The sequence below is a fragment of the Microcebus murinus genome, chromosome 6 (genome assembly GCF_040939455.1).
Source record: "Microcebus murinus isolate Inina chromosome 6, M.murinus_Inina_mat1.0, whole genome shotgun sequence".
In the NCBI taxonomy this organism is placed as follows: domain Eukaryota; kingdom Metazoa; phylum Chordata; class Mammalia; order Primates; family Cheirogaleidae; genus Microcebus; species Microcebus murinus.
Window position 1 is genome coordinate 83823431 of NC_134109.1, and position 27533 is coordinate 83850963.

General features: G+C 42.9%; 1 protein-coding gene across 1 annotated transcript; it reads left to right on the forward strand.

The window, feature by feature from the left end:
• Window positions 1–3349: 3349 nt before the first annotated feature.
• Window positions 3350–27533, forward strand: SLC28A2 (solute carrier family 28 member 2). The gene is made up of 17 exons (XM_012766711.2): window positions 3350–3430; window positions 3559–3647; window positions 14387–14478; window positions 15749–15932; window positions 17397–17538; window positions 18267–18380; window positions 18727–18804; window positions 19244–19324; window positions 19751–19831; window positions 21129–21254; window positions 21338–21468; window positions 21887–22055; window positions 22268–22465; window positions 23114–23195; window positions 24563–24661; window positions 24870–24981; window positions 26926–27533. Exons 1-17 carry the CDS (start codon window positions 3350–3352, stop codon window positions 27041–27043), a joined length of 1977 nt encoding a protein of 658 aa, XP_012622165.1. The 3' UTR covers window positions 27044–27533.

A 27533-nucleotide genomic window follows, 5' to 3' on the forward strand; every position in this document is an offset into this window, starting at 1 on the left:
ACAATAATACCCTATAATCGCAAGGTCATATACTATTTTCCAAGTTCTTTCTTCCCTAGTAAATTACTTAATTTTCATAATAATCTTATGAGATAGCATTAGGCAGCGCAGGAAAGACCGAGGGCCCCAGAGAGGTGAAGCTAATTGCTCTAGTCCCACAATAGAACAGATATTGACTCTGTGAGGGATTGTGTGTGTGTGTGTGTGTGTGTGTGTGCATACATGCATACACAGTGAGTAATGATGCCACCGCACCCTAACCTGGGCGACAAAGTGAGACTGTGTCTCAAAAACAAAGTGTCTTTATTTTGGTGATTGGAGTCATCATCTACATACCAAATAATCTAAGCCAGATTCTTGGGCTGTTTTTTTGTTTTCACTTATTTTATAAATATTCACTGATTGCCTCCTATCACGGCTGACCTTGAGCCTGGGGACGCAGTGCCAAACGAGACAGCAAACCTGTGTGTGAGGAGATCACAGTCTTGTGGGAGACAGTACACTTTTGGAGTAGTTTGTCTTCTGTAGAGCTCTGTGGCCACATGGCGCAGTAGCAGCGCAGGGGAGGGGTCCTAAGTTTGGTCTGGAGGGAGTCATGGAAAGCTTCATGGAAGGGGCGGCCTCACGACAGAGACTTGAAGGAGGTATAGGAGTTTGCCAGGGAGATAAGTAGGAGCAGGGAACAGAGGCAGAAGGAATAGCATCCACAAAGTCACACAGGCACAAGGGAACACTGGGTGTTCAGGGAACAACATGCAGCTAAGTATTACTGGAGGGTACAAGTAGGCAGAAACAAGACCATCCTGAACAATTCTGAAGAATTATCTCCCCTCTTTTCATTCATGGTTTCCATGCCTGCATTGGCATCAAGTCCTGTACCTTTGTTTCCTTCTGTCCATCCTCTTCTGCTGTTTTGGTTACAGCCCCACCGCGCCCAGACTGGACTATCGCTTTTGTCATCTGCCTGGACTCCCTGTCCCCAGTGGGCACCTCTCCAAACCATCATCCTTTTGCCTCCCCATTTTGTTGAGAATAAGCCCAAACTTTGTAGCTTAGCTGACAGCGCCCACCTCTATCAGGTATTTGAGTGCATCTCCAGATTTATTTCTTGTAGACCACCCCCATCCACATTTCCCTTTACCATTACTTAACTAATTTCTTATTTATTTTGTTCTTCCTTGATTAATTTCTCAACAATTTTCCTCCATTCTTTAATGAATTTTTGCAGCCTCCTTTGCCTGTCTGGGAAGGTCACACCTCTGTGCCTTTATTGGAGCCTCTCCTTCCACTGGAATATATTTCCCCTTCTCCATCAGCGACCTCCCACTTACCTTTCAAGACTCTACACTCAGGGCAATGTTGCCGGCTCCGGCTCCGTGAAGCCTTTCTTCACACATCTCTCTTTCCCCACTGATTTGTAGGTTCCTTGAAGGCAGAGACATTGCCTCATTCACCTTTGTCCTCGGCACCCAAAACAGTGCCTGGATCATAGCGTTTACTCAATAAATATTTGTTGAATGGATTAATAAAAGAATTCCTAGCAGTCATTTGGCATTGAACCATGTACAGTCCTGTTTTCTATTGTTTTCTAGGAAATGTCTTTCCAGCACAAAATGATGGTAAGTTTTCCCAGTGCAGAGACTTGTCTCTCGCTTTCTTCTGCACATTGCCCTGTGCCTAATCTGGCCGTAGACAGTGCTGCCAGGGATGTGCCTGTTAGAAGTTCCTGCACAATTCTCAGGCTTGCGAAATAGTCTTCAAAACATATAAATATTTAACCCGAGAGTTGCAGGCCTCCTCTACAGCGAGGGCTGGCACAGAGAAGGAGGGCCCAAGACATAAAAGTAACCAATAACAGGGAGCCCCCATCCCCCGCTGCAGCCCTCCCTAGCAGCTGGGTTTTCCTTTCAGTCATTCACGGAGGAGGAGCGGGAAGGAATCCCACAAGCTGGGGTAAGCAAGGACGTTGGGGGAGGGACTGAGCCTGATTTGCTAAATTTCTTAGTAGGTCACATTTAAACTAAATTCAGGTAGTTCTGTGTCTGTATAGGAAGGCCCTAATTTCCACAGTAAAACTTGGCTATGAGTATTTAGTGGAAATTATATTTTAAATGCTTGAAGAGATCATTATTTTTAAAAGCAATTCCACACGCCTATAATCCTAGCACTCTGAGAGGCCGAGGCAGGAATCGCTCAAGGTCAGGAGTTCGAGACTAGCCTGAGCAAGAGCGAGACCCTGTCTCTACTAAAAGTAGAAAGAAATTAATTGACCAACTAAAAACATAAAGAAAAAATTAGCCGGGCATGGTGGTGCATGCCTGTAGTCCCAGCTACCTGGGAGGCAGAGGCAGCAGGATCACTTGAACCCAGAAGATTGAGGTTGCTGTGAGCTAGGCTGACGCCACAGCACTCACTCTAGCCTGGGCAACAAAGGGAGACTTTGTCTCAAAAAAAAAAAGCAATTCCATGGGGAAGGAAATTTTCCGCAAAGCAAAGAAACATCTCAGAATGAACCTGTATCATAAATGTGAATGTTCATGAATTAGGTTTGCCTATTCTGAGGCTCAAATGTTTGCTTATTTTGCTTTAAAACTTTATTTGGGATCATTAACATTTATAGTGATTATTCTAAATGTAGGTTTCCTTTATTTAACATGAGGAGTTCTCTCTGATGCCCCCAAAACAATTCTTATGGTGCATTAGAGTCAGGAACTTGAAGGCCTGTTAATCTTTGGTTTTTGGCAATATTTTAGGATCTGGGGTCTTCCCAGCTCTCTTTCTCTCTCTGTTTTCCTTCTTCCTCAGCACAGCTAAGTGGGGCCTCCCCCAGGCCAAAAGAAGTAGTCACCATATGACTATCCTTAGAGGGAGTAAACAAGGTCTTTTTTTTGTGTGTGTGCGATAGAATCTCTGTCACCCCAGGGTAGAGAGCAGTGGTGTCATCATCATCATCATCATCATCATCATCATCATCATCATTATCGTAGCTCACTGCAACCTCAAACTCCTGGGCTGAATCAATAACAACGTCCTTTTAACCCAGGCCCTGGGTTAAAATTCATTTCAATTTCATCCAAGCTTCATTTCTCTTCTCCTATCTTATTGCACTTTTCTTTACTATTTACAATAGGAAATCAGATTCTATATTCATTATTTATTATATTAAAATTATGCATTCAATCTTCCCAATCAGTAGTTCTTAAAGAAATCAACGATGTCCCTAAAGACTTTTAGTTTTGTGTTTTCTGTGGCTGACTGGCCCTAAAAATTCTCCCCAGCCCCACATGACAGAATGGCCGATCTTTCAGCCTTAGCCTTGCATTTCCTTTCCAGTTGAGGAGAACAGGAGATGGAGAAAGCTGGTGGAAGAGAGCCCATCGCTGTGTCCACTATGAAGAGTGGCATAGAGAACCCCGGGTTGGAGCTCATGGTAACCTCCGTTTAGTCCCTGCCCCGTGTGTGCTGCCTCCGCCCCTCCTGTAGATTCTTTGGCTGCTCTCAATGCCCATCGCCCCTGGTAGACTCTGAGACCAATCCCAATTTCACCTGTGCTTTTAGGAAGAAGTGGCAAAGCCTGAGGGGAGCAGGAACACTGAGGCTCAAGGACACAGCCTTGGGGATGAGCTGGGCCTGCCCCCTCGCCACAGGTAAGGGTATTCTGGGGTTCAGTTCACTGAGGACCTAAGGCAGGCAGAGTTGGACAGAGGAGGCCAAACCTGAGCCCTTCTCAGAGAGCTTCTGGTCTTATTGCAGAGACTTGCAATCACCCCTTGTTACCATATGCACATGTTTGCATTTTATGTAATTATGTTGTTACTTAAACCCGTGCCATAAACAACAACAGGAGTTCAGGGATACCAGAAAACAAAAATAACAACAACAATGGTAATAATAATGGCTAATGTTTGCTGAGTATGTACTTACCATTTTGGCAGGCTGCTCTATGTAACAAATTTATTTTCATAATGACAGGGAAGCATCCGTTTTAATCCCTTTCTCCAAATTAGAGAATTAAGGCTTAGAAATTAACTTACCCATATCATTAAAAAAAAAAACCAAAACTCTTCTGGAATACTCAGATTTGGGGATGGGGAGAAAGGGACACTCAGGGGAAAAAAGACATAGAAAAACCTATTATGGAGGATTAAAAAGTCAAAAAGGACAGTGTCTTGAAAGTCAAAGAGAAAGGTCTCAAGAATGAAGGTACATTACCTGTCTGCAAAAAGGACGGTAAAAAAGAAAAAACAAAAAAATGAAAAGAGATAAAATATAAAGAATGAAGGGACAGTCCACAGTGTTGTGAACAGGGGTCGAGGGAGGAGGAGTGAGAAAAATCTTTGAATTTGATCATGAATCAGGTCCCAGAAAATAATGTCAAAGAAAGTTGTGTGAGTAAAATAGGTCAGATGGAAGGAAGCCACCTTCCATGCTGTGCAAGAGTCTGGCTATGTATACAAGAGCACAGAAGTGACACACTGAGAAGCTGAGGAGAGGATATTGGACAGTGTCTGAAGGGAATATAGTCTTGTGCCATTTCAGTCAATGATGGTTTCATAAGATTACAATACCACATTTTTACTATCCCTTTTCTATGTTTAGATATGTTTAGATACACAAATGCTTACCATTGTGTTACAGTTGCCTACAGTATTCAGTACAATAGCATACTGTACGAGTTTGTAGCCTAAAAGCAATAGGCTAGAGCAGCGGTCCCCAACCTTTTTGGCACCAGGGACCAGTTTCATGGAAGACAATTTTTCCATGGACCGAGGCAGGAGGATGGTTTCAGCATAATTCAGGTGCACTCCATTTATTGTGCAGTCAAACCTCTCTGCTGATGATAATCTGCATTTGCAGCCGCTCCCCAGCGCTAGCATCACCGCCTCAGCCCCACCTAGGATCATCAGGCATTGGACTGTCATAAGGAGTGCCGCAACCTAGATCCGTGGCATGCGCAGTTTACAGCAGGGCTCACGCTCCTATGAGAATCTAATGCTGCTGCTGATCTGACAGGAGGCGGAGCTTATGCAGTGACGTGAGTGATGGGGAGCGGCTGTAAATACAGATGAAGGTTTGATTGCTGGCCACTCATCTCTTGCTGTGCGGCCCAGTTCCTAACAGGCCACCACGCCTGGTACTGGTCCATGGCCTGGGGCTTGGGGCCTGCAGGGCCAGACCATACAACCTAGCTGTGTAGTAGGCTATACCACTGAGGTTTGTGTAAGTGCACTCTGATGTTCACACAATGATGAAATCGCCCAAAGAAGCATTTCTCAGAACGTTTCCCTGTTGTTAAGGCGATGCATGACTGTGTATGGATATGATCCAGAGCAGCTCCCAAACAAAAGGTTACTTTCGTTTGTTTTTTTCTCTTTATTTTTAAGAATTACCTCAATGACCTCTTAACATTTTTAATTCTATTTTCTTCTCCATAATTCAGTTCTATATAAAATTTATATGAAAAAATTTGTATATATCATGTAATATATTCGTAATATATATCAACACGAGCATTACCACTTTGTATTTTTGTTCTTCTGCTTATTGTATATGTCACATTTCCATGAATTGATTAGTAAACTCTTGTTAATTTTTCATGCTTACATAATATTTCTTACATTGCTTAGCAGTGTAGTGGCTAATAATGTGAATTCTGAAGTCAGATTGCATGGGTCTATATCTGAACGCTACCTCCTGGTATGCTGGTAAATGTTCAAGAATTGGCTCTTAGGCCAGGTGCGTTGGCCTGTAATTCTAGCATTCTGGGAGGCTGAGGTGGGAGGATCGCTTAAGGTCAGGAGTTTGAAACCAGCCTGAGCCAGAGTGAGACCCCCGTCTCTACTAAAAATAGAAAAAAATTAATTGGCCAACTAAAAATATACAGAAGAAATTAGCCGGGCATGGTGGTGCATGCCTGTAGTCCCAGCTACTCAGGAGGCTGAGGCAGAAGGATCGCTTGGGCCCAGGAGTTTGAGGTTGCTGTGAGCTAGGCTGACACCACAGCACTCTAGCCCAGGCAACAGGTGAGACTCTGTCTCAAAAAAAAAAAAAAAAAAGAAAGAAAGAAAGAATTGGCTCTCCAAGTGTAGTTTTGCCATGAATGTTTGGTGATATTTTTGCTTACCTTAATGAGTATGACAAGGGGTTGGCAAACCTTTTCTATAAAGGACAAGATAGTAAATATTTTGGGCATTGTGGGCTACACAGTCTCTGTTCCAACTACTCAGTGCTACCATCTTAAAGTGAAAGTAGCCACGGATGATGCTAAACGAATAGGCATGGGTGTGCATTCTGACAAAACTTTATTTATAAAAAGAAGGTGGGATGGATTTGGCCTACAGACCATCTGTATCTAGATAAAATAACAAATCAGCCCTGATTTGTAGCATTTGCCGGTAGTGTAAAAACTTTCAACACGACTGATTTCAAGTTACCAAAGGGATGTCATTGAACAAGGAGTTGGGAAGAATGTGCATCATTGTGTAAGATTTCCACCATACACATGTGACAGACATAAATAACCTCATGAACTTAGATAATAGCAAAATATAGCAAAATAATTAGGAAATGGTGTGTTTTGAATATGTATTACCTTTGTCTTTAATGTAATTTAATTATGTTTATATAATTTAATTTTTAATAATGGCTTGCACAATCCCTCAAAATTTAACACTCAGCTCTCTCGAGCCAGTACAAGGCAGCTTTCCCTGCACCTCTGACTCTACCACTTACCTGACACTGGGCAAGCTACCCTCTAAGCTGCAGTTTTCACCCTGTAAAACAAGGATAGTATTATGCTTAGCTGAAGGGATATTGGTATTTTTTTGCCAGATTGTTGTTGGTATCTTAAACTGTTCTGATGTATAATTATGTCCAGGTCCCCTTAAACCTCATCAACTTTATATTTTCTCTTTATATGAAAAATGTTAACTAGTTATATAGATATAAAATCATTCCTAGGCCGAGGCGGGTGGATTGCTCGAGGTCAGGAGTTCGAAACCAGCCTGAGCAAGAGCGAGACCCCCCATCTCTACTATAAATAGAAAGAAATTAATTGGCCAACTAAAAATATATACAAAAAAAAAATTAGCTGGGCATGGTGGCGCACGCCTGTAGTCCCAGCTACTCAGGAGGCTGAGGCAGTAGGATCGCTTGAGCCCAGGAGATTGAGGTTGCTGTGAGTTAGGCTGACGCCACAGCAGTCACTCTAGCCTGGGCAACAAAGTGAGACTCTGTCTCTAAATAAATAAATAAATAAAAATAAAATCATTCCTTAAAGTTCTAACTTGCATTTCTTTAAATTCTAGTAAAGCTACACATTCTCCCTGCCCTCCCCCACCATTTGGTTTACTTTCTGTATTTCTGCATGTGACTTGCTTTTCTTCTTTATCAACATTAGTCAGATCTGGACTTTGAACCTTATTTCCTTTTTCCTGACCTACTCAGATAGCACCACATAGATTTCTTGCTTCCAGTTCTCCCCACCTCCTGCCAACCTGTCCTAGGTAGCTTCTACCAAAACTGCCTAAAGCATGATTGAACTACCTTGTTCAAAAACCCCTGTGGTTCCCCCTTGGTTCCTGAACAAAGCTCAATTCCACAGCTTGGCATTCAAGTCTCCCCATATCTCCCTCCCCACAACTTGAATGCCCCACTCAACTTCCTGACATTAGCATTAATTGCCTTTCTAATGCTACCGTATGCTCTGGTTAAAGTCAACTATAAAGCATTCCTTACATATAACCCTTAATTTCCTGCCTCCATGTCATTCATTATATCATACATGTCATAATATCACTGCTTCTGAATGAATCATCTTCATTTTATATCTTTGTGTCCAAATACAACATATCTTTTAAGGCCCAACTCAAGAGCAATCATGTCCATGAGACTATACCCAATGCTCTTTCTCCTCAGCCTCACTGGTCCCAGTCCTAAGAGGTCCCTTCTTGCTCCAAACTCCCATAGCATTTTATTTGATCCTTTCTTACAGCACTTTAAACTTTTGACATTGTGTTATATTAATAGAATTATATATACATCATAACCCTTATACTGGACTGTAAATACATTGGGGGCAGGATCAATATCTATTTCAACCTATAACACCTGGGACAATGCTTTACCCATAGTATGTGCTCAAAAATCCCATAATATTCAAAATCTAATAACTACATGTTGATAAATCATTTATGTAATCTAGGTAATAGACTATCAGTTATTTTTTTCATGAATACATTTTTCAACTCTGTTTTGTTTCTATGTTGATTTTTAAGTATGCTATTTCTTTTTCTTCTTGTTCTTTTGCTCGATTAACTCTGATAATCTGGGATTCTTTGTAGGATGCAATATGAAGTGTGGCTCTAAGCTGATGCTTTTCCATTCTGGCATCCACTTTTCTAGCAATAGTTATTAAACTGTGAGCCCTCTCTCCATCCTGATGTTGCCTCAACTGCAGCATTCTTTTTTTTTTTTTGAGACAGAGTCTCACTTTGTTGCCCAGGCTAGAGTGAGTGCCGTGGCGTCAGCCTGGCTCACAGCACCCTCAATCTCCGGGGCTCAGCGATCCTACTGCCTCAGCCTCCCGAGTAGCTGGGACTACAGGCATGCGCCACCATGCCCGGCTAATTTTTTGTATATATATATTTTAGTTGGTCAATTAATTTATTTCTATTTTTGGTAGAGACGGGGTCTCGCTCAGGCTGGTTTCAAACTCCTGACCTTGAGCAATCCGCCTGCCACGGCCTCCCAAAGTGCTAGGATTACAGGTGTGAGCCACCACGCCCAGCCTGCAGCATTCTTAAGTTAATGTGATTATTTGAATCTGCTTTTGAATCTTTAGTTTCATTGACACAGTTCTGTATACTTAACACAATATCATAAGTGTTTACAATGCACCTTAAAATTTGGTGGGCCAAGTATTTGCATTAGTTTTCCTTTTAAAAAATATTCCTTGGAATTCTTTTTTTTTTTTGAGTCAGAGTCTCACTCTGTTGCCCAAGCTAGAGTGCTGTGGCGTCAACCTAGCTCACGGCAACCTCAAATTCCTGGGCTCAAGCAATCCTTCTGCCTCAGCCTCCTGAGTAGCTGGGACTACAGGCATGCGCCACCATGCCCGGCTAATTTTTTGTATATATATTTTTAGTTGGTCAATTAATTTCTTTCTATTTTTGGTAGAGACAGGGTCTAGCTCTTGGGCAGGCTGGTTTCGAACTCCTGACCTTGAGTGATCCTCCCGCCTCGGCCTCTCAGAGTGCTAGGATTACAGGCATGGGCCACTGCACCCAGCCTTCCTTGGAATTCTTGTTGGTCTATTCTTCAAATAAATTCTTATCCAATTGCCAAATTTTAAAAATATTCTTGTGGGGAGTGAAATTTTTTTGCATTGAGAATATGTACTCATTTGCAGAGCATTGCCATATTTATTTATTTTTTTGGTCTTATGGATCAGGACAGTGGTTTAATTCCCTATTTATTTATGCCCTCTTTATATCTGCTATTAGAATTATATAGTTTCATAAAATGAATTTCTTTGTCCTGATTTATACCATACATCATTGGTCATAAGCATAATCTTTTTTATATTTTTACACCAGTAAAATTGTGATATGTCTTATGATTGATTGTATGTCATAGTTTAATTGGCATCATTTCTTGCCTTTTTAGTATAATTTTTAATAAAGCATAGCATACATACAGAAAAATATACATAAGAATGCCCCTTAATGAATTTTCACAAAGTGATATTATACCCCTTCACATATAGAATAAGAACCTTATAATATTAACAGTATACTTCCATTATCTCCCCTTCCAGCCTTTGTAGTACTGTTCTCATACATTTTACTTCTACATATATTATAGATGCCACACTACAGTGTTATTATTTTGTTTAAATAGTAAATCTTCCCATATGCTCCAATTTAAATGTACCTACACCTTCATGAATCCTTATCTTTTTCCCTCCTTTATCAGAATGCCCCCTAGAGTCTGAAGCCAGTCTCTTTATTCATCTTATTTTTTTTTTTAATTTTATTTTAGCGTATTATGGGGGTACAAGTGTTAAGGTTACATATATTGCTCATGCCACCCTCCCCCCTTTATTCATCTTCTTAATCCCATTCTTCTCCATCCCCTTCTGCAAGGCCCTTTCCCCTAAATCTTCAATCACCCCTTCCTCCTTAGAGCCTTCCCCAGTCTATAAGTGTACTCAAGTTTCTTTCTTTTATAATAAACAGACAAAAATAATCAACCTCACCTCAACTTTGTAGTAAGGGAGAGGTGGGGATGGCAAGATAGGTTGGTGGGTAAACCTTACAAATTCCTGGGTGGGGCGTCTGAAAGGCTGTCTAGGGCTCATGTTGCATATCAACACCAGCCACAAGGGAAAAATTTTAGGCAGCCCATCGTTGTTGGGAGAACCCCCTTCCTCCCATTTTTTTTTTCTTTTTTTAATTAGGGCCTGAGCCAGCTATCAGAAGCTAAAAAAGCTACAGCTCCTCAGTCCTCAAATTCCTAGGGATTTCATTAAAAGAATGTGCAAATGGGAGTAAACAGTATCATCACAGGAAGTGTAGGATGGGCATTAACCATATACTAGAAACCTGGGGAAACTTTTGCTTGCAACAGAACCGAAGGGCCTGGCCTGGAAAGGCCACTGGAGGTAGAGTCATGACCCCCTCATGAGAGAGAGCACCTCTCTGGCAAGATGCCACTGCCTGTCAGAACCATGGCTACCTCTAACTTGGAGAGAGAAGAGTTCTGGAAGGAAGAAGTTGACAGTGGGTTGAAGACCCATTTGGAAATCCCACATGCAGGTCCTTCCTGTCTTTGTGGACCTTTGGTATTGTGTCTCCACTGTTACCGTGAAGACATCTGTTGGCATCTGAAATGCACTCATCAAGCAGAGATGTGAGTGCTGAGTGCAGGGAGAGCTCTTTTCCAAGCCAACACATCCATCATAATTCCCCAGTTAAGCACCTGGCTGTGTTCTGGGTTAGGCTCTCTCCTCACTGCACCTGAGCTGGGGGCTGCAGAACTTCTGGTCCCCGGCTGCGCAGAGCCTCTGCCTCCAACGTAAGTTTGCTGGCTTCCACCTGGTAGGCCTTCCTCTTGTCTTCCCTGGCTTTCCAACCCCTATTTGGCTGTTGACAACACTGTGCCTCTCAGACTCGGTCACCATCCTGCCTTGGACACTTTGGTAACTGTTCTCTGGCCCCTATGCACCACCACCCAGCACTTGTCCAGTCCAAAACCAGTTGTATACCAAAGTACCCACTGACCAATTCTTTTTATGCCATCATCAAAATAAAACCTTTGACCCCTTGAAAAGATTCTGGTCACTTCTGCATGGAGGTCCTCGTCCTCACTCCTTTTTCATACCACCATTCAGTTCTGGGTTGACTCATTTCCTTTCTCTTAGCCCTCACTTCAAGCTAGGACAGTAAAGATTCATCCAGTCTAGGGACTGTCAACAGTCACTAGAGCCAGATTCTCTGAAGGCTATTCCAAGCTTCCCACTCTAACTGCTAACAGATATTACCCCAGACCCTGGGAGTTCCTGTAGCTCTGTCTCCCTTGGTGGGGAGAGTTTCCACATCTTGTGGATAGGGTCACTGAGAAAATGCACGAACATCCCTGCTGCTAGGCCTGACCTGTAGCACCTGCTACAGTTATTCAGCTGGCACTATCCACCACAGTTACGTTCAGCTAGCACCATCCACCACCCTCACCTACTCTTTCTTGCCTTGCCACTCGGGGCTGCAGTCAGTAAGCACACTAGTGAGAAGGTCACCATTAGTCCATATCTGGAAAGCTTCTCATATACACACCTGGAGAACTTATCAGTACGTACATACTTCACAGCAAGTTAGGGACAGGTGATTTGCACCACCTGTCAGATTTCTTCTCAATTCAGCTTCCTGACCTAACACAGTTAGTTACTAATGCTCAAACTGTACCATTACGGAAAGAGCTTGGTGGGACTGGGAAGACCCTGGGGCCAAGCAGGCTAGCAGGACTCAGGTGACTCTGTGCACTGAATCTCAATTGGTTTAAAAAGGTGAGAAAGCCTGTTTTTTTCTTTTTCCTCTGGAAAGTTTCTTATGGCTTTTTCTTTTTCTTTTTTAAATCAGAGGCTCAGTTTCAACCCAATATATATTTTTTTATTTCAGCATATTATGGGGGTACATATTTTAAGGTTTCAATAAATGCCCATTTCCCCCCTCCCCCCACAAGTCTGAGTCTCCAGCATGACCATCCCCCAGATGGTGCACATCTCACTCATTATATATGTATATACCCACCCCCCTCCCCCCTCCCACCTACCCAATACCCTATTACTGTAGTACCTATGTGACCACTTAGGTGCTGTCAACCCAATATTTTAAGATCAGGTTGTTAATGGGATTTGCAGAAATGAGTGCTCTTAGTTGATTTTCTGTAGTCCCCACTGAACTTTAGTTCCTAGGAAATGGTGGGTTGTAGTCAGGAGGTGACAGTGGAAATCTATTCTAGGCATGTGATTTCTATCTACTCTTGGACTAGCCCACGCCCCTCTTTTTTTGCAGGGGCCTTGCTCAACTGGCATCTGCATGTGATTTTAAACCAGCATCACCTGATATCTCAGTGTGGCCACAGGAAACTGATGACACACTTAAGTTAGGATAACTAGAGGAGGGTTTATTTGCAGAGAGACCATTACAAAGGTGCATGTGAGGAGTGGTGGAACCACAAGAAAGGCTGGTGCGAGAACCTCAGGCTTGAAGCAATGAACAGTTACTATTCCTAGGCCTGAAGGGGCGAGATGTAGGAGAACCCAGCAGTAAAGTCAGATAAGAAGACCTCAGTATGCTGCCCTCTAGTCCTTTCACACACTCTGATCTTCTGTGGGGTCCGAAGATCCAATTTGGTAAGCCAGAGGGCATGGGAGCCCACTGATGCAGTCCATGTGGGTTAAACACTCAGGGCACAGAGCAGGGGGCAGAGTGGAGCTGGAGGGGCACACCAAGGTATCTGCCACTCATGGCAAGTCTAGGATTGAAATGAAATCCATTCCTTGATATACTTTGCGAATGATAATGATGTCCTCAGGTGTGCTGACACCGCTAAGCAAATCTTTTCACTTGCTACTTTCTCTGTTAAAGGTGGAAAGGGGACAAGAGTTCGTGAGCTCCTAAGGTATCCTCCTGAATTGATTCAGTCAGATAGTAATAAAGATTGTTTTCTCCCTTCCCAGCTCACCTATGTTTGATAATACACACTGTGCTGTGCTAACACACGGTTGGGCTCTCTGCAGAAAGGGGCAATAAGGAAACAGTGGTGGCAGGAATGATAAAGAAGGCTAGGAGCAGGGATCATGTTAGATGGGAGAGGCAGCCCTGCAGAAAGAGCCATAAACTCTGTGGGCCAGAGCCCAGGACATTTGGAGACAGTGGCTGTTCCCAACCCTGGCTAAGCTGTCCTGCCTCCACATGATGGCCAGACTGGATTCTTCTTGCTGGACTCATTTTCTTTGGGGGCTGCCAAGCATTTGGAAATTAGAGCTTTTTGCTTATATGGTTGCAGTGACCTGAGGATACTTAGGAGTGGCAAAGACAGGTGAGCCTGGGGTGTAGGTAGGATGCAGTAGAGGTGACAGTTGAGATGCAGATTCTGAAGCCAGACTGTTGGAGTTCATACTCTGTCTCTGCTTCTTACAGCCTTTGTGACCTTGGGCAAGTTGTTAATATATAACTTCTCTGTTTTTCAGTTTCCACATCTATAAAATGGGAATGATAATAGTAACCACCTCCAAAGTTCTTAGGAGGAGTCAATGAGTTAGTATTCTCAAAGTTCTTAGAAAGAGCCCAGCATATAGAAAGTACAGTAAATGTTAAATCTAACTTGGCTGGCCCTACTTGCTGGGCATCTTCCCTTGGGCCTGCCCGTTCAGGGCTTCCTGAGGTTGGTGGTGTTTTCCATCCTGTCTGTCAATGCACACCTGACTGCTCAGGTGTGTGGGTGTGTGTGGTTTTAGGGAGGGATGGCCAAATTGCCTCTAAGAATAATAGGCCCTTTTCTGCGTATGGAAGCTGATCATCCCCTGTCCTTTGGGAACAGGGAAGGAGTGGATCCCTGATAGGACCAGTGTCCCCTTCCATGGTAGGAGATCACCAAGGATATTAGTAGTCAAGGCTGAATAAGGTTTTTCTGACATGCTGCCCATTGGCAATGTTGATTTTTTGCCCTTTTTGGCATTGCGGGACACAACCTAACTTCCCCCAGCTGAATAATTTTCTTCATTCCTGAGAGCAAATTCTGCCTTGGGTTAGGTAATCTAAGTTTTGAGAATCAATACAAATGGACTGGAGTAATTCTTATATCTTAACTTTTGGGTTCTCATCAGGAGGATTCTACAGCCTTTCACCAAGGCAAGAAGGTTTTGCAAAACACATGCCAGCTTGTTCAAGAAGATCCTCTTGGGCCTGTTGTGTTTGGGTGAGATATTGAGAATTCATGGATGTGAGAAACACAATTATTTTAGGCATGTTAACTTGTGCCAAGATGAGCACCAGGTGGAAAACACTTTTAGTCACAAACTGATCTAAAGAGCTATTTGATATATAGTTCTTAACTAGTTGGAGGTGAACCATAATTTATTGAATTGCACTTACAGGAACAGGTAAAATCTGAGAATAAACTACTTTTCAGACTGAGTGCAGTGGCTCATGCCTATAATCCTACCACTCTGGGAGGCCAAGTCAGAAGGATTGTTTGAGGTCAGGAGTTGAAGGCCAGCCTGAGCAAGAGCAAGACTCTGTTTGTACTAAAATAGAAAAAATTAGCTAGGTGTGGTGGTGTGCACCTGTAGTCCCAGCTACCAGGGAGGCTGAGGCAGGAGGATCGCTTGAGCCCAGCAGTTTGAGGTTGCAGTGAGCTATGATGATGCCACAGCACTCTAGTTGGAGCAACAGAGCAAGACTCTGTCTCAAAAAAAAAATAAATAAATAAAAAACACACAAAAAAATTGGAAAACTATTTTTCAAAACTGTACTATTTGATAGACTTAATATCTTTAAGACACTATGGACTTATCTCTTTTTTAGTGTCTTGATTTGCTGCAAGGCATGATCTTGTAGCCTTTATGAGGGAAGACTATGTTATACATCACTTATTTGCTGGTTTACTAGTAAGACCAATGATATAAAATATTTTTAAAAGACAGCAAATCTCTGTTTAAAACATACTGTCAATGGTATATGGGGCTTTGATGTCAAAATTAGAGGCAGCTGGGATGGTGGGAACAAAACATGCTTTGGGGTGAGTCAGCAAGGCACAGCTGAGGGCCATGTGGTTGTAATTCCTGGTGGTAGCCTTGCTTACATGGTTTTGCTCAAGAGGAAAGGTTAAAATGACTGGGGCAATAAAGTTTCAAGAAGAGATGACTGACTTTTTGAAGAGTCTAGTGGTGTATGCTGATCAAATCTACTCCAAAGGACAGAGAGAGGATGTCAGATAAAATAGAAGGGAATGAGATTTCATTAGGGAGAAGTGAAAATATGCAGTCTCCAAACTGAGTTGGATTCTCCTTGGGAAGCCTCAGGAAGAGAAGAGTTAGACATCTGTCCTGGCCTCGAGAAGTGCAGCTCAGTGTGACAGAAGGGCTGGGTGGCAAGGTCTCCGGAGGGTTTTTCTTGCTGTAAGTCCCAGGCATTCATGACCCTTGGAAACACTGCCTTGCTGATCCTTCTGCACCTTCTCTTTTTAGCCTATGCTGCCTACTTCCTGGCAGCTTGCATCTTGGATTTCCAGAGGGCACTGGCTTTGTTTGTCATCACCTGTTTGGTGATCTTCATCCTGGTTCACCACGTGCTGAAAAAGCTCTTTGGCAAGAAATTAACAAGATGTCTGGAGCCCTTTAAAAACTCCTGCCTGAGGGTTTGGATGAAATGGTAAGATAAGAAATCTCAATATCCCTGGCCCCGCAGCTTATCCTAAACCCCAGTCCTCTGCCCTTTTTCTCCTTTGACATTCCTGGGCTGTCTCTCTTAGACCCTCACCTGTACTTTTCAAAACCACGGGCACGGAGAACAAATAGCAACAGGCCTCTGAGCACCAGACCTCAGGCCAGTTCCTTGTGACCTTGGGTCTCAACATTGCTAAGAGGCAGGAGGGGTTCAGAGAAGTTTTCAGTTCAGAGTTTCAGTGTGTTTATCCTCAGGGCCTGTGTCAGAAATGAGAAAAACCATACTCTTCTTCAATGAAGTAGTCAGAACAAAGAGGCTTGCAGCTGCATCAAGGTTTTAGATGGATCTGGTGGTCATCTGTGTTTCCCTCAGTTCCCTGACACTCTCTATGCTGTTCCACCACCAGTTCTCCAAAATTCCTGCACCCACGGTGCCTTTTACAATTACTTAGAGTTTAAGGAGCAAACCTGCTATTCAGTATATACTGAACTGGATTCTACAGCAGCCATGGCTCATCTAACTATGGCATGCACATGTCCTTTGATCACAGGCCAGGGGTGAGAGAATAACTTTCAGACTCTACAAAATTCCTCTTTTCTGCCTGTTCTTCCATGAAGGCACAGAAAATAGTTGTTAAGGATGTTTGTAACAGTGATAATTTGGAGAAACCACACTAGAGTACCACCTAAATTTTGGATCATTGATTTGTTTGACACTGGGGAGATAGAGCTAAGAGGGCTTTATTCATTAGCACAATGCATTCTGGAAGCCAGATTTTATCCACTTTAAGTGAAATGGGTTTATAGTGAGAACACCTTCAAATTTCAACCTGACCTCTAGTGACTTTTGTTGTTTTGCTCCTGAGATATCTCAAAGGGCAATGTGCTCTTTCTGTTTTCATCTGTGATCTTCCTTATAATTCTTTTCCCTTGAACTTGAAGGCCAATAACACTCAGACATGAGGAAACCAGTCCATGTATTGATAAATGTGTTTGGTATATGAGAGCACCATAAGACCATAAGTAGTTGATGTGTGGCTCTCGCCTGTGGAGTGGTTAGACATTGGGTGGAGATCCATAGGGGACCAATATGCATGCTTTTCCGCCTTTGGTTTTGAATATTTTGGTTATTTATTAGAAAAATCTTCAAGAATGAGTGTTTATATCACATTTATTGACAATGGAAACTTGAGGAAAAGGAAGTCATGTGATTTGTGTCCTTAGATTGGAATCTTTCAACTTCATTCCGTGAGTAAAAGAGTTGGGGACAGAGAGGTGGAAGTTAAGGAACTACCAGATGAATGATTCTCAAGATGTGTCTCTGTGTCTAATCAACAACAAACTAATGAGTTTTTTCATTTTTTCTTGGGATAAACTTCTACTTTTTAGAGTAAATTATTTGTTATTCATTCACTGAGTCAATGACGTGGTCTTGGCATTCCTTCTTCAGGGTGTTTGCAGGAATCTCCTTGGTTGGCCTTATACTGTGGTTGGCTTTAGACACAGCCCAAAGGCCAGAGCAGCTGATCTCCTTTGCAGGAATCTGCATGTTCGTCCTCATCCTCTTTGCCTGCTCCAAACACCACAGAGCAGTGAGTTCTGGGTATTCGGGTTGGGCATAGCAACACATAGCCAAGGCCCAAGTACTAACTACAAAGTGCATGTGTCAAGTATCAATTACAAAGGCATAGAACTAACTTCTTAACAACTCCTGGCAGTTGCCTCTTTGACAATTTCGTTCCCGAGAGAAGTTTTAAAGTTATCAGAGGCCTTAGACTACTTGTTTTCAAACTGTAGATTGTGATCCATTAGTGAGTCTTGTATCAATTTTGTGAATCTAGGCCAATGTTAAAGAACAAAAGGAAAAAATAAGGTAGGAAAGAAAGAAAATAGAAAATAACAGAGAATCAGCTTGCATTGCATATTGTAATGTTAAAGCATTGGTTTATGAAACTTTTATTTATATGTATGTATAAACGCCATCCAACCTGTAGACACATTTTTAAAGACCATGTGGACATAGGTGGTTCTTTACGTATTATGAACTTGTGTCTGCCTACCCTTTCCCCTGCTCCTTATGCCATCTTACCCCAGATTGACTGTTAACACCCTAGATTGGTTCCATCCATGTTTAAAACTCCAAACCTCTCAGACTTGTGGGGGGAGTGGGGGAAGGGCATTTATTGAAACTTTAAAATCTGTACCCCCATAATATGCCGAAATAAAAAAAAACAAAAAAAAAAAAACTCCAAACCTTGTCTAGGTCATGGCGAAGTAGAGTTTAGAACTCACATTGGAATAACTTTCTTATTGATCTCAGGTGTGCTGGAGAACAGTCTTTTGGGGCCTGGGTCTTCAATTTGTCTTTGGGATCTTGGTCATCAGAACTGATCCTGGATTTAATGCATTTCAATGGCTGGGAGAGCAGATCCAGGTATGAGAAGTTGAATGTGAGGGCTTTGCTCTTTTAAATCCCTCAAGAAGAGAGATTTGAGGGAAGTGTGGGAAGATTAGGCTGCGTCTTGATGATGGTGGTAGGAGATCCAGTTGGGAAAGGAGAGAGTATTCCGGGGAACAGCTAAGAATATGAATAAAGAGAACTAAACATCTGGGTCCTCTGTCATTCGATGAGCAGCTCCTGGGGACAGCCTAGCGCCAGGCTGTCAAAGGGAGGCCAGCCTCAGTAGCAGCGGTAGGTCCTAATTGCATGTGAGACTGGTCCTACCCTGTGTCCTTGCAGGCTTCACTCTTGTTCTTTGTCTTTTGATTTTCCCCTTCAGATTTTCCTGAACTACACTGTGGCTGGCTCCAGTTTTGTCTTTGGGGATGTGCTGGTCAAGGATGTCTTCGCTTTTCAGGTCATACCTGTTTTATGGGCAGCAATAACTGTCAGTGGAGGGGTGGGAGAGTCAAGCAGAGGATGAAAATGTGTGTCCAAGAGATCCACTGGCCTCTGTACCAGTTTGACCCTAAGAAGAGAGTTTAATCCCATTGGTAAAGGAAACAGTATCAATCTCTCACTGTTTGATCATTACCTTCCTAAAATTAGATGAAATAGGGGTCAGGGAGAAAGGCTCAGGAAACATCCTTGGCTTAATACTGGTGGGATAGTAGATTTGCAATACATTTTAAATCTATTCCTAAACTAGATTGTGTAGGTACTGAGTATCTACATATTAGATAAGTTGCCCTTAGAATGCTGACAGCTTCATTTAGAGGCCTGAAACACAGTCCTTTTATGGCTGACATGGCTCATGCAATGTGATATCTCACTGGCTTCCACCATTCTCATTCCAGTCCTTACCAATCATCCTTTTCTTTGGATGTGTGATGTCCATTCTCTACTACCTGGGTCTCGTGCAGTGGGTAGTCCAGAAGGTGAGTCTTTCTCCCACACCAGTCAGGAAGTGTGCTTTCATCTTGTGACCTGTCCAGGGGCATGAAGATGACACTATTTTGGAAGAGTGCTCATGTGTAGGATCTAGAGTTCTAGAACCACTATGAAAAGGAAAAAACCCTTTCAAGCATGCCTGATATCACATGGTCAGCCCAGGACCCAGGGAGGTAGAGGAAATGAGCTGGACTATTCTTTCATACTGAGCTTTACTGTACTTGTTTTAGAGGCTACAAGTCCCAAGTTCTGGTCAAGGCCCTGTTTGTAACTTGTTTTGTGGCTTTGGGTCTGTGCTCTACTTCTCTATGCCTCAGTTTCCTTGTCAGTAAGATAGAGCAGGATGGGGTTTTGTTGGACATTCTTCAAGATTCCTGCTAATGTTAATGGTTTAAGCCTCTGTGTCCCTTTAGATTGCATGGTTTTTGCAAATCACCATGGGTACTACTGCCACGGAGACCCTGGCTGTGACAGGAAACATCTTTGTGGGTATGGTAAGTAGCCTGAGGCCTTCTGGCCTTACTTTCTCTGGGCAACTGAGAATATGGCACAAAACAGGTTCAGAAAAGTATGCTTTCCTTTTGAAAAATCAAATAAATGAGGACTGTGGGGCAGCCTGTCTCTGATAAAAGAAAATTCAGCAGCTCAAAGAAGACTCAGCTCATTGCTGTCACCCTTTATGCCTAATAGTACTCACCTGGACATACATAATCTGGATGGACATCCTTAGCCACTTCCAAGCACAGCTTCTTCCACCGGAATTTAGGGAAGTGTCTTGAGCCAACACTTAGCCCCCTTCAGAGGCTACAAAGGGTGTTTGGTCTATATTCTGGCTTCTCCCTGCGACTCCTTGTTTTCCAGGGTCTCTGAGGAGTCAATAGCTTGTCTTGCTCAGGACTAACACCAACGCTCTTTCCCATTATACCTGCTTGGTACATTTGTCTGCATAGAGTAGCTACTCAACAGATGCTATTGACTGCTCAGCTCGATGCTAGGGACAAGGGCTTGTCAAATTCACAAGGAGTTAGTATGGCAGTCTTTCCCTCCCAAGGCTCTGGGCTGCTACTAAAATGTCCTCAGAGTACTTCTGGATACCTCTACCAGAGTGCTCTGTATTTTGCTGAAATTATTCATAATCAGCTTAGTTCCCCCTGCTAGACTATAAGGTTCTAAGAGTAGGGACTTTGCTTTATTCATATGAGAGTCCCTAGCATCTAGTACAGTGCTACGCACATACTTGGCACTCATTAAATAATAAATAGCATTGTCTTAGGTCAATGCTAGGTATGCTTTACATAGTTGGGCCTTCATAATTTCATAACATTTTTACCAACATTATTTCTTTTGATTCTTTCATAAACAGAGGGCTTAGATCATCTATTTGCATTTTATTTAATGAGTACTTTCTAATTATTTAATATGTACTCATTAAGTGCACTATGTTGTGTAAATTCATTAAGTGCAGGGTTTTAGACACTGGGAATACACAAAGGAAATATACCATTTCTCTTCTATAACATTCTAAAATGTCAATAGGTGAGACAAGTATGTATGGAAACAGGTGAGAGCTATGCCAGCCAGGACATGGTTGGATGCCAGTGGAAGAGAGGCAGACGCTGGGAGGGCCTGAGGGCAGAGCTCAGTGCTCACCCAGTGGGGCTGCTCCTCACCAAACAGCACTCACCCTGCAGGAGTGTGAATCTAGATGGTCCAGCCCCTGGTGCAGACACTCTGGTGCAGGGGATTGGGGTTGCACCTTCTTGGAATCTGACTGTTTCTCCTTGTTTATAGACAGAGGCACCTCTGCTCATCCGTCCCTACCTTGCAGACATGACCTACTCTGAAATCCACGCGGTGATGACTGGCGGCTTTGCCACCATTTCAGGCACTGTGTTGGGAGCCTTCATCTCCTTCGGGGTAGGCATTGTCTGCTTGGCCACTCCTGGGCGAGCCTGAGTGGCCTTCTACAGAGACACTGATCCCTGAGTCTGGCCTTACAGATCGACGCGGCATCCTTGATTTCTGCCTCTGTGATGGCCGCCCCTTGTGCTCTCGCCTTGTCAAAGCTAGTGTACCCAGAAGTGGAAGAGTCCAAGTTCAAGAGCGAGGAGGGGGTGAAACTGCCTCCTGGGTGAGTCTAAGAGGCATATAATTTGGGAGGTGGTGAGGTAGGTGCAGAGTCAAGAACAGCACCGTGGTGGCAGAGTCTCTCTGAAAGGGAACAGTGTGATTCCATATCCCCTCTTGCCTATATCGGCCTCCAGCTGTCATGTTGATTTTCTTCTCTTCTTTTGTTTAACTCTCTCACCTGCTGCTAGCTTCTGCATGCCAGTACCTTCTGTCCTTGGTGTCAGTGCAATTTCATGGCAATTATATCTGATATTACTTCAGAGTAATTTCCACTAACTGGGTCACTAAGGAACCACCATCACCTCTCACACTGGCCTTGCACCCTCTTCTTGCACTTTAGAGACAGTGGGATTTCTTTTCTCTGAGGGGCTGAGACCACTCTAGACACTATACTCTTTCCCTTTGCCCAATAACCACAGGAAGGAGAAGAATGTCCTGGAAGCTGCCAGCAGTGGAGCCACAGACGCCATAGGCCTGGTTGCTAATGTAGCAGCCAACCTCATCGCCTTTTTGGCTGTGTTGGCCTTTGTCAACGCTGCCCTCTCCTGGCTGGGGCAATTGGTGGATATACAGGGACTCACTTTCCAGGTAAATAAAGGATTGCATTTGTTGGGCAGTCCCTCTCGGGTGTGGTTAAGTAGTCCTTGAACTGTGCATGTCCTCCTGACCTGCAGTAAGCTAAGGGACAGCATGAAGAGGAGGAGGGGGAAGGAGATGGGGCCAAGGCTCCAGAGAAGGTCCTTGGCACCTGGTCTTCATTATCAGTTCTTCCTTTTCCTGGGATCTCTCTCTTTCATCAGGTCATCTGCTCCTATGTCCTGAGGCCCCTGGTTTTCATGATGGGAGTGGATTGGACAGACTGCCCGATGGTGGCTGAGATGGTGGGAATCAAGTTCTTCACAAATGAGTTTGTGGCCTATCAGCAACTGTCTCAGTATAAGAACAAACGTCTTTCTGGAGTGGAAGAGTGGATTGGGGGCGAGAAACAGTGGATTTCTGTAAGTGACAATCCAGAAGAGCCTACACAGTGTTAGGTTTCAGCCATGGTTACCTGAGGGTAGACAGTGCTACGCACGAGTTTGTTACAGACCCACAGGTGCCCTTCCAGTGTTCCAGGCCTAACTATAAGGCAAGCAGGACAGGATGCCCAGCAGCCTTGTCCACATGCCTGCACAATTCTGCGGTCTGTGTGCTATGCCTCCCCCTCACTCGGACCCGGCTCCTCTCTCTAATGGAATTATTGGGTCTTTACAGTTAGAGCAATGCAGGGTAGACACTATTTTTTTTGATGCTCTAAGGCTTCCTTCTTCATTTATAAGTTTAAAATTGCTCTACATTGATGTCCTTTTTCTATCCTTGTGCCTCTCTAGTTCTTCCCTGTCAGTCATGCTCATTCCTGGGCCCTCTCCTTACTGATAGATAGGCTTCAACGAGAACAGTGTTGGGCAGTGAGGCCCGTGCTGGTTTCCATCTCAGTATCCCTATAGTAACCTAGGGAGCAGGTATTTTCTGAGCATCTTTTCCACATTCCTTAGGATAACATGGAAAAGATTGAGGGCCATAAGTGCTCTGGAACTTCTATCATGATTATAAGACTATACACACGGGACTGAATTTATCTACTTATTTGTTTTTGTTTTCCCTAGGTGAGAGCTGAAATCATCACAACATTTTCCCTCTGTGGATTTGCCAATCTTAGTTCCATAGGAATCACACTAGGAGGCCTGTGTGAGTTCATCCATTTTCCCAGCTCGCCAGTAAGCCAGCCAGATCCCACCTTCTGTAGTGGGAATTCCTGGTGCTTCAGTCTAAGTTGGGATCAAAGAAGCTAATGTGAAATGGGCCCTTTTAGGCTGCTTTTAACTTGGGGCTAAGGCAGTCATGCTGCCTGGCTTGGAGCTCTTTACAGTCTCAACCTCAGTTAATTTTTTCCCTTGGATTGGAGACCCCAAAGACTAATTTTATTTTAGTTTTCCCTATGAAGGAGAAAATATTATTTATATTATTATTATTAAATAATAATTATTTTATTTATATTTTATTATTAAATATTGTTATATTATTTATATATTATTTCTATTTTGCCATTAAATGGTCATAGTATATCTATAAGTAAAGATATTTGGGGTTTTATTCAGCAGTGAAGGCACTTTCTGAAATCAGGCTGCTCGCTAGTTGTCTTCACAGAAGCGGGATTTGCACAAGGGATCAAAAGACAAATCAAAGCAGCTGACACAGAAGGTAGATAGTGAGAGTGAGCGGTGTAAAGTGTTGGATTAAGAGCTGTGAGCACCAGGTGTGGGAGGAGTGAGTCTTTGAAGGAGACACCAATCTATTTAGACTGATATGGCTGCATGTGGGTGAGGGTGGGAGGAAGAGTATGAGGAAGGCGGAATGGGCCTTGAATGTAGGGGCAAGGAAATGACTAGCAGATCCCAAGAGTTTGGAAGATCCAAGTTAGAAATGGATCTTAAAAGAAATGAAGTATAGGAAGAAATACAGCTCAGTGTGTCCATTTTTTAAGGCAATTATATTCTAGGGTAGAGTCATTCAATTTATGTATGTGGTAGCTGACTTAATTTAAAGGTGAAATAATTTCTTTTTCGTTTCTCTTTCCCCCTTCTGTTATACACCGGATTATAAGATTGCCATCTAGTAGTGGGACATGCATTACGTGGCTAATGCTTAGGTGAATGTTGCCTTCCTTAGCCCTCTGGCTCAAAACAGTCTATCTAATTCTGGTCCAGGCTTAAGAGTGCAGATCTCAAGTGGCGAACACCAGGCATCTGCACCTGTCTGGAGCAACTCAGATCCTTGCTTGATCCAGATATGTCTTGGGTATGTTCACAGAACCACCAAAGTTAGGGTCAGACGCACAATCCTTGACCTGAGGAGAGCCTGAGTTAGGGATCCTCAGGAAGTATGTATATACACACTTCTTAGGGCAACACCGGCCAGCCTCAGGTGGTAGGTAGTAGGGAAGCTACTCATCTGCTCTATTTTGTTCCTCTGTATTTTTCTAAATTGGGGCTCATGGGATATGCCTGATCATCTGCTGGAGGAGAGATCAAGTCATTTTCTTTTGTCGTCTGCAGCCTCCATGGTACCGCAGCGGAAGAGTGACTTGTCCAAGGTTGTGGTCAGTGCCCTCTTCACGGGGGTCTGTGTATCCCTTGTCAGTGCCTGTGTGGCAGGTAGGTGCCTCAGCTTGGTCCCTTGGCAGAAATAACTCACCTAGATCATGAGAGGATCTCTCTCAGAATGTTGCTTTAACCATCCATCCCATAGATGCATAGAAAAGGCATCCAGTGTACTGTGTTCTCAGGTCATACCCCAAACATAAAGAGCCGTGAGGAACGTGTGTAAAATCTTCCCCTTAGTGTCTCTGTCTCCTTTATCCAGGAATCCTCTATGTCCCCAGGGGAGCTGAAACTGACTGTGTTTCCTTCCTGAACACAAGTTTCACCAATAGAACCTATGAGACCTACGTGTGCTGCACAGAGCTCTTTCAGAGGTGAGTGAGCACTGGACCCCGGCTGCCTCCATTTATATGCTGTTCTCCACCAAGAATCGGCTGCGGGTGGGGGGGAAAGAAGGTCTTGAGGTAATCCTGTGGAGACCAAATAGAGTGTATGAGGAGGGCCATGGGTGTTGGTGGTGGCCTAGATCTATATTCTCTTCTCTTATTAGGTGTGTTGTCAGTGTTAGCTCTGGTATGCTCCAGCAATAGCTTCCATCTGTATTATTGGGTGCTGAAAAGTAGTGAAGAAGAGTGGTTTCCCTGATAAGAAGTTACTGTATTTATTGTGATTGGAATATAGATAGGTTATAGTGAAGACTTAGCAATGGTCCTACGTGGATAAGAAATTATAGACTTCTGTGGAGGGGGGAAAGGGCATTTATTGAAACCTTAAAATCTGTACCCCCATAATATGCCGAAATAAAAAAAAAATAAATGCAAAAAAAAAAAAAGAAATTATAGACTTCTTCAGACAGAAATGAAGACTGTGAGAGGATGAAGTTGCATTTATAAAATCATGAGTTCAGATAGTGTAAAAATGAACTTGTTAACCAAATTTTAGAATATGGAAAGGAGAATATAGCATTAAGCTAAAAGAACTAGTTTGGGAACCCACAAAAAGAACGATTTGAGGCACTGGAATGTTTGGTGCCTTCAGAGCAAAAGGTGCATGTGTTGGTGGTGATGCACGGGTGAGTGAGTGAAGGGAATTCTGAGGAAAAAGGCCGAAAGATCCTAAACGGGCTTGTATGAAATGCTAAGGAACTGATCTGCAGAATTCTGAACACTGGCATGATCAGCTGTGCTTTTTCAAAAAATCATTCTGGAAGCCATTTGGATGGCGAGGAGACCAATAAACACACTGCTGGAATAGTCCTGGTGAGAGATGATAAGAACTGATACTAAGTGGTTGTGAGGATGGAGATGCCCTAGATCAAGTAGAATCGATGGGGTTGGTCCTTGGCTAGATAGCAGGAAGGGTTGGGGTGAGGAAGAGAAAGGACTCTCAAATGACTGTCTCTTTTCTGGCTTGGGCAAGTGGGTCTAAGAGGGTCTTTATTCACTGAGAGGAACAGAACTAGTTTCAGGAATGGAAGTAAAAGGGGGAGGTTGTGGCTTAATTTCATTTTGGATATGGTAACTTGGACATACCTGTTGGACCACCATGTGAAACTACTCACAAGCCAACTAGAGTCCAAAGTTTGGGAGATAAATCCGAGCTGGAGATAGATTTGTAAGTTAGCATTAGGTAAGTGATCTGTTCACTATATAGGTAGATGTTTGGACGCCAGCTGCTTAACAGGTTACTAGGCCAAGTTAATGGATATTACCTCTCCTGTGTTTGGAGGTTATCATCAGAAAAGGCAATCAATACCTCCAAAAAATAATCCTTTTGACATACTATGAAAGATACATTATAAGCTGAACTGGACAGATCATTGATCTGGCATGGTTTTGATAACTATGTTTTTGTAGCAGTTCAGTGGATTTTCTAAAGCCACATACTGAGAACCATTAGCATTTAGACTATCAAAGAGATGATGTTTTTGTCCAGTTAATTTATACTAATTAAGTTTGAGCTATTTTTCTTTCTCAAGAAGAAAGTGGCCTTGTAACACCACCTGACTTTTTATAATTAATTCAATTCTAAATCATTACAAGGCATAAATTTTGCCTCAGAGATATCTGGAAGGGAAATTTCTAAAGGGACTATGGTTAGGAATTGGGCAAAGGAACAGACATGTCATATAGATTTTCTTGCTAATATTATCTTGGATATGAATGAGAAATAAATTAGGTCTAATTTATTTGTTCATGGCTTATGGGTCCATTTATAGGTTTTTTTGTTTTCAGCTACTTGGTACAACGTATTGAAATGTTTGTGTTGCCTTGTTTTTATCTGACCCCAATATGTATTCCTCTGATTTTTCATTTCAGTACTTCTCTGAATGGCACCAACCCTCCTTCTTTTTCTGGTCCCTGGGAAGATAAGGAGTTCAGTGCCATGGCCCTTGCTAACTGCTGTGGACTCTACACCAATGCTGTCTGTGCCTGAGGCTGCTTGGTCCATTTACACAATAGTTTTGATTTTAACAACTTTTTGATGGCAAAGGTGTTTATGTACTCAGGGCTCCCACTCTCCAACTAACTCACCAAGATCTTTAACAGTAAATGTCAAAGATTCATTTTGGTTCACTATATCCCAATAATGAAAATTAGTGCATTTGTCTTTCTATTATTTGGCTGAACCAAATAGGAAATTCTTCATGGGCTCTGCTTGAGCTTTTATTTGAAAAATAAATATTACCATATCTAAAAGATCTTGTAAATCTTGCTTCTAGTTGTCATCTTAAAAATTATGTGATGCATTGTGCTCTAAATTTGATTTAGTATGTGATTTAGTAGGTGGGAGGGTGGTGAAGCTATATTTCTTGAAGTTCTGTGGATGAGCTTGGTTTATATTACTAAAGTTACATATAAATGGTACATGAAAATTTAATGATAAGATTTTTCTGGTTTTTACATACATTTGTAAATCTGCAAAC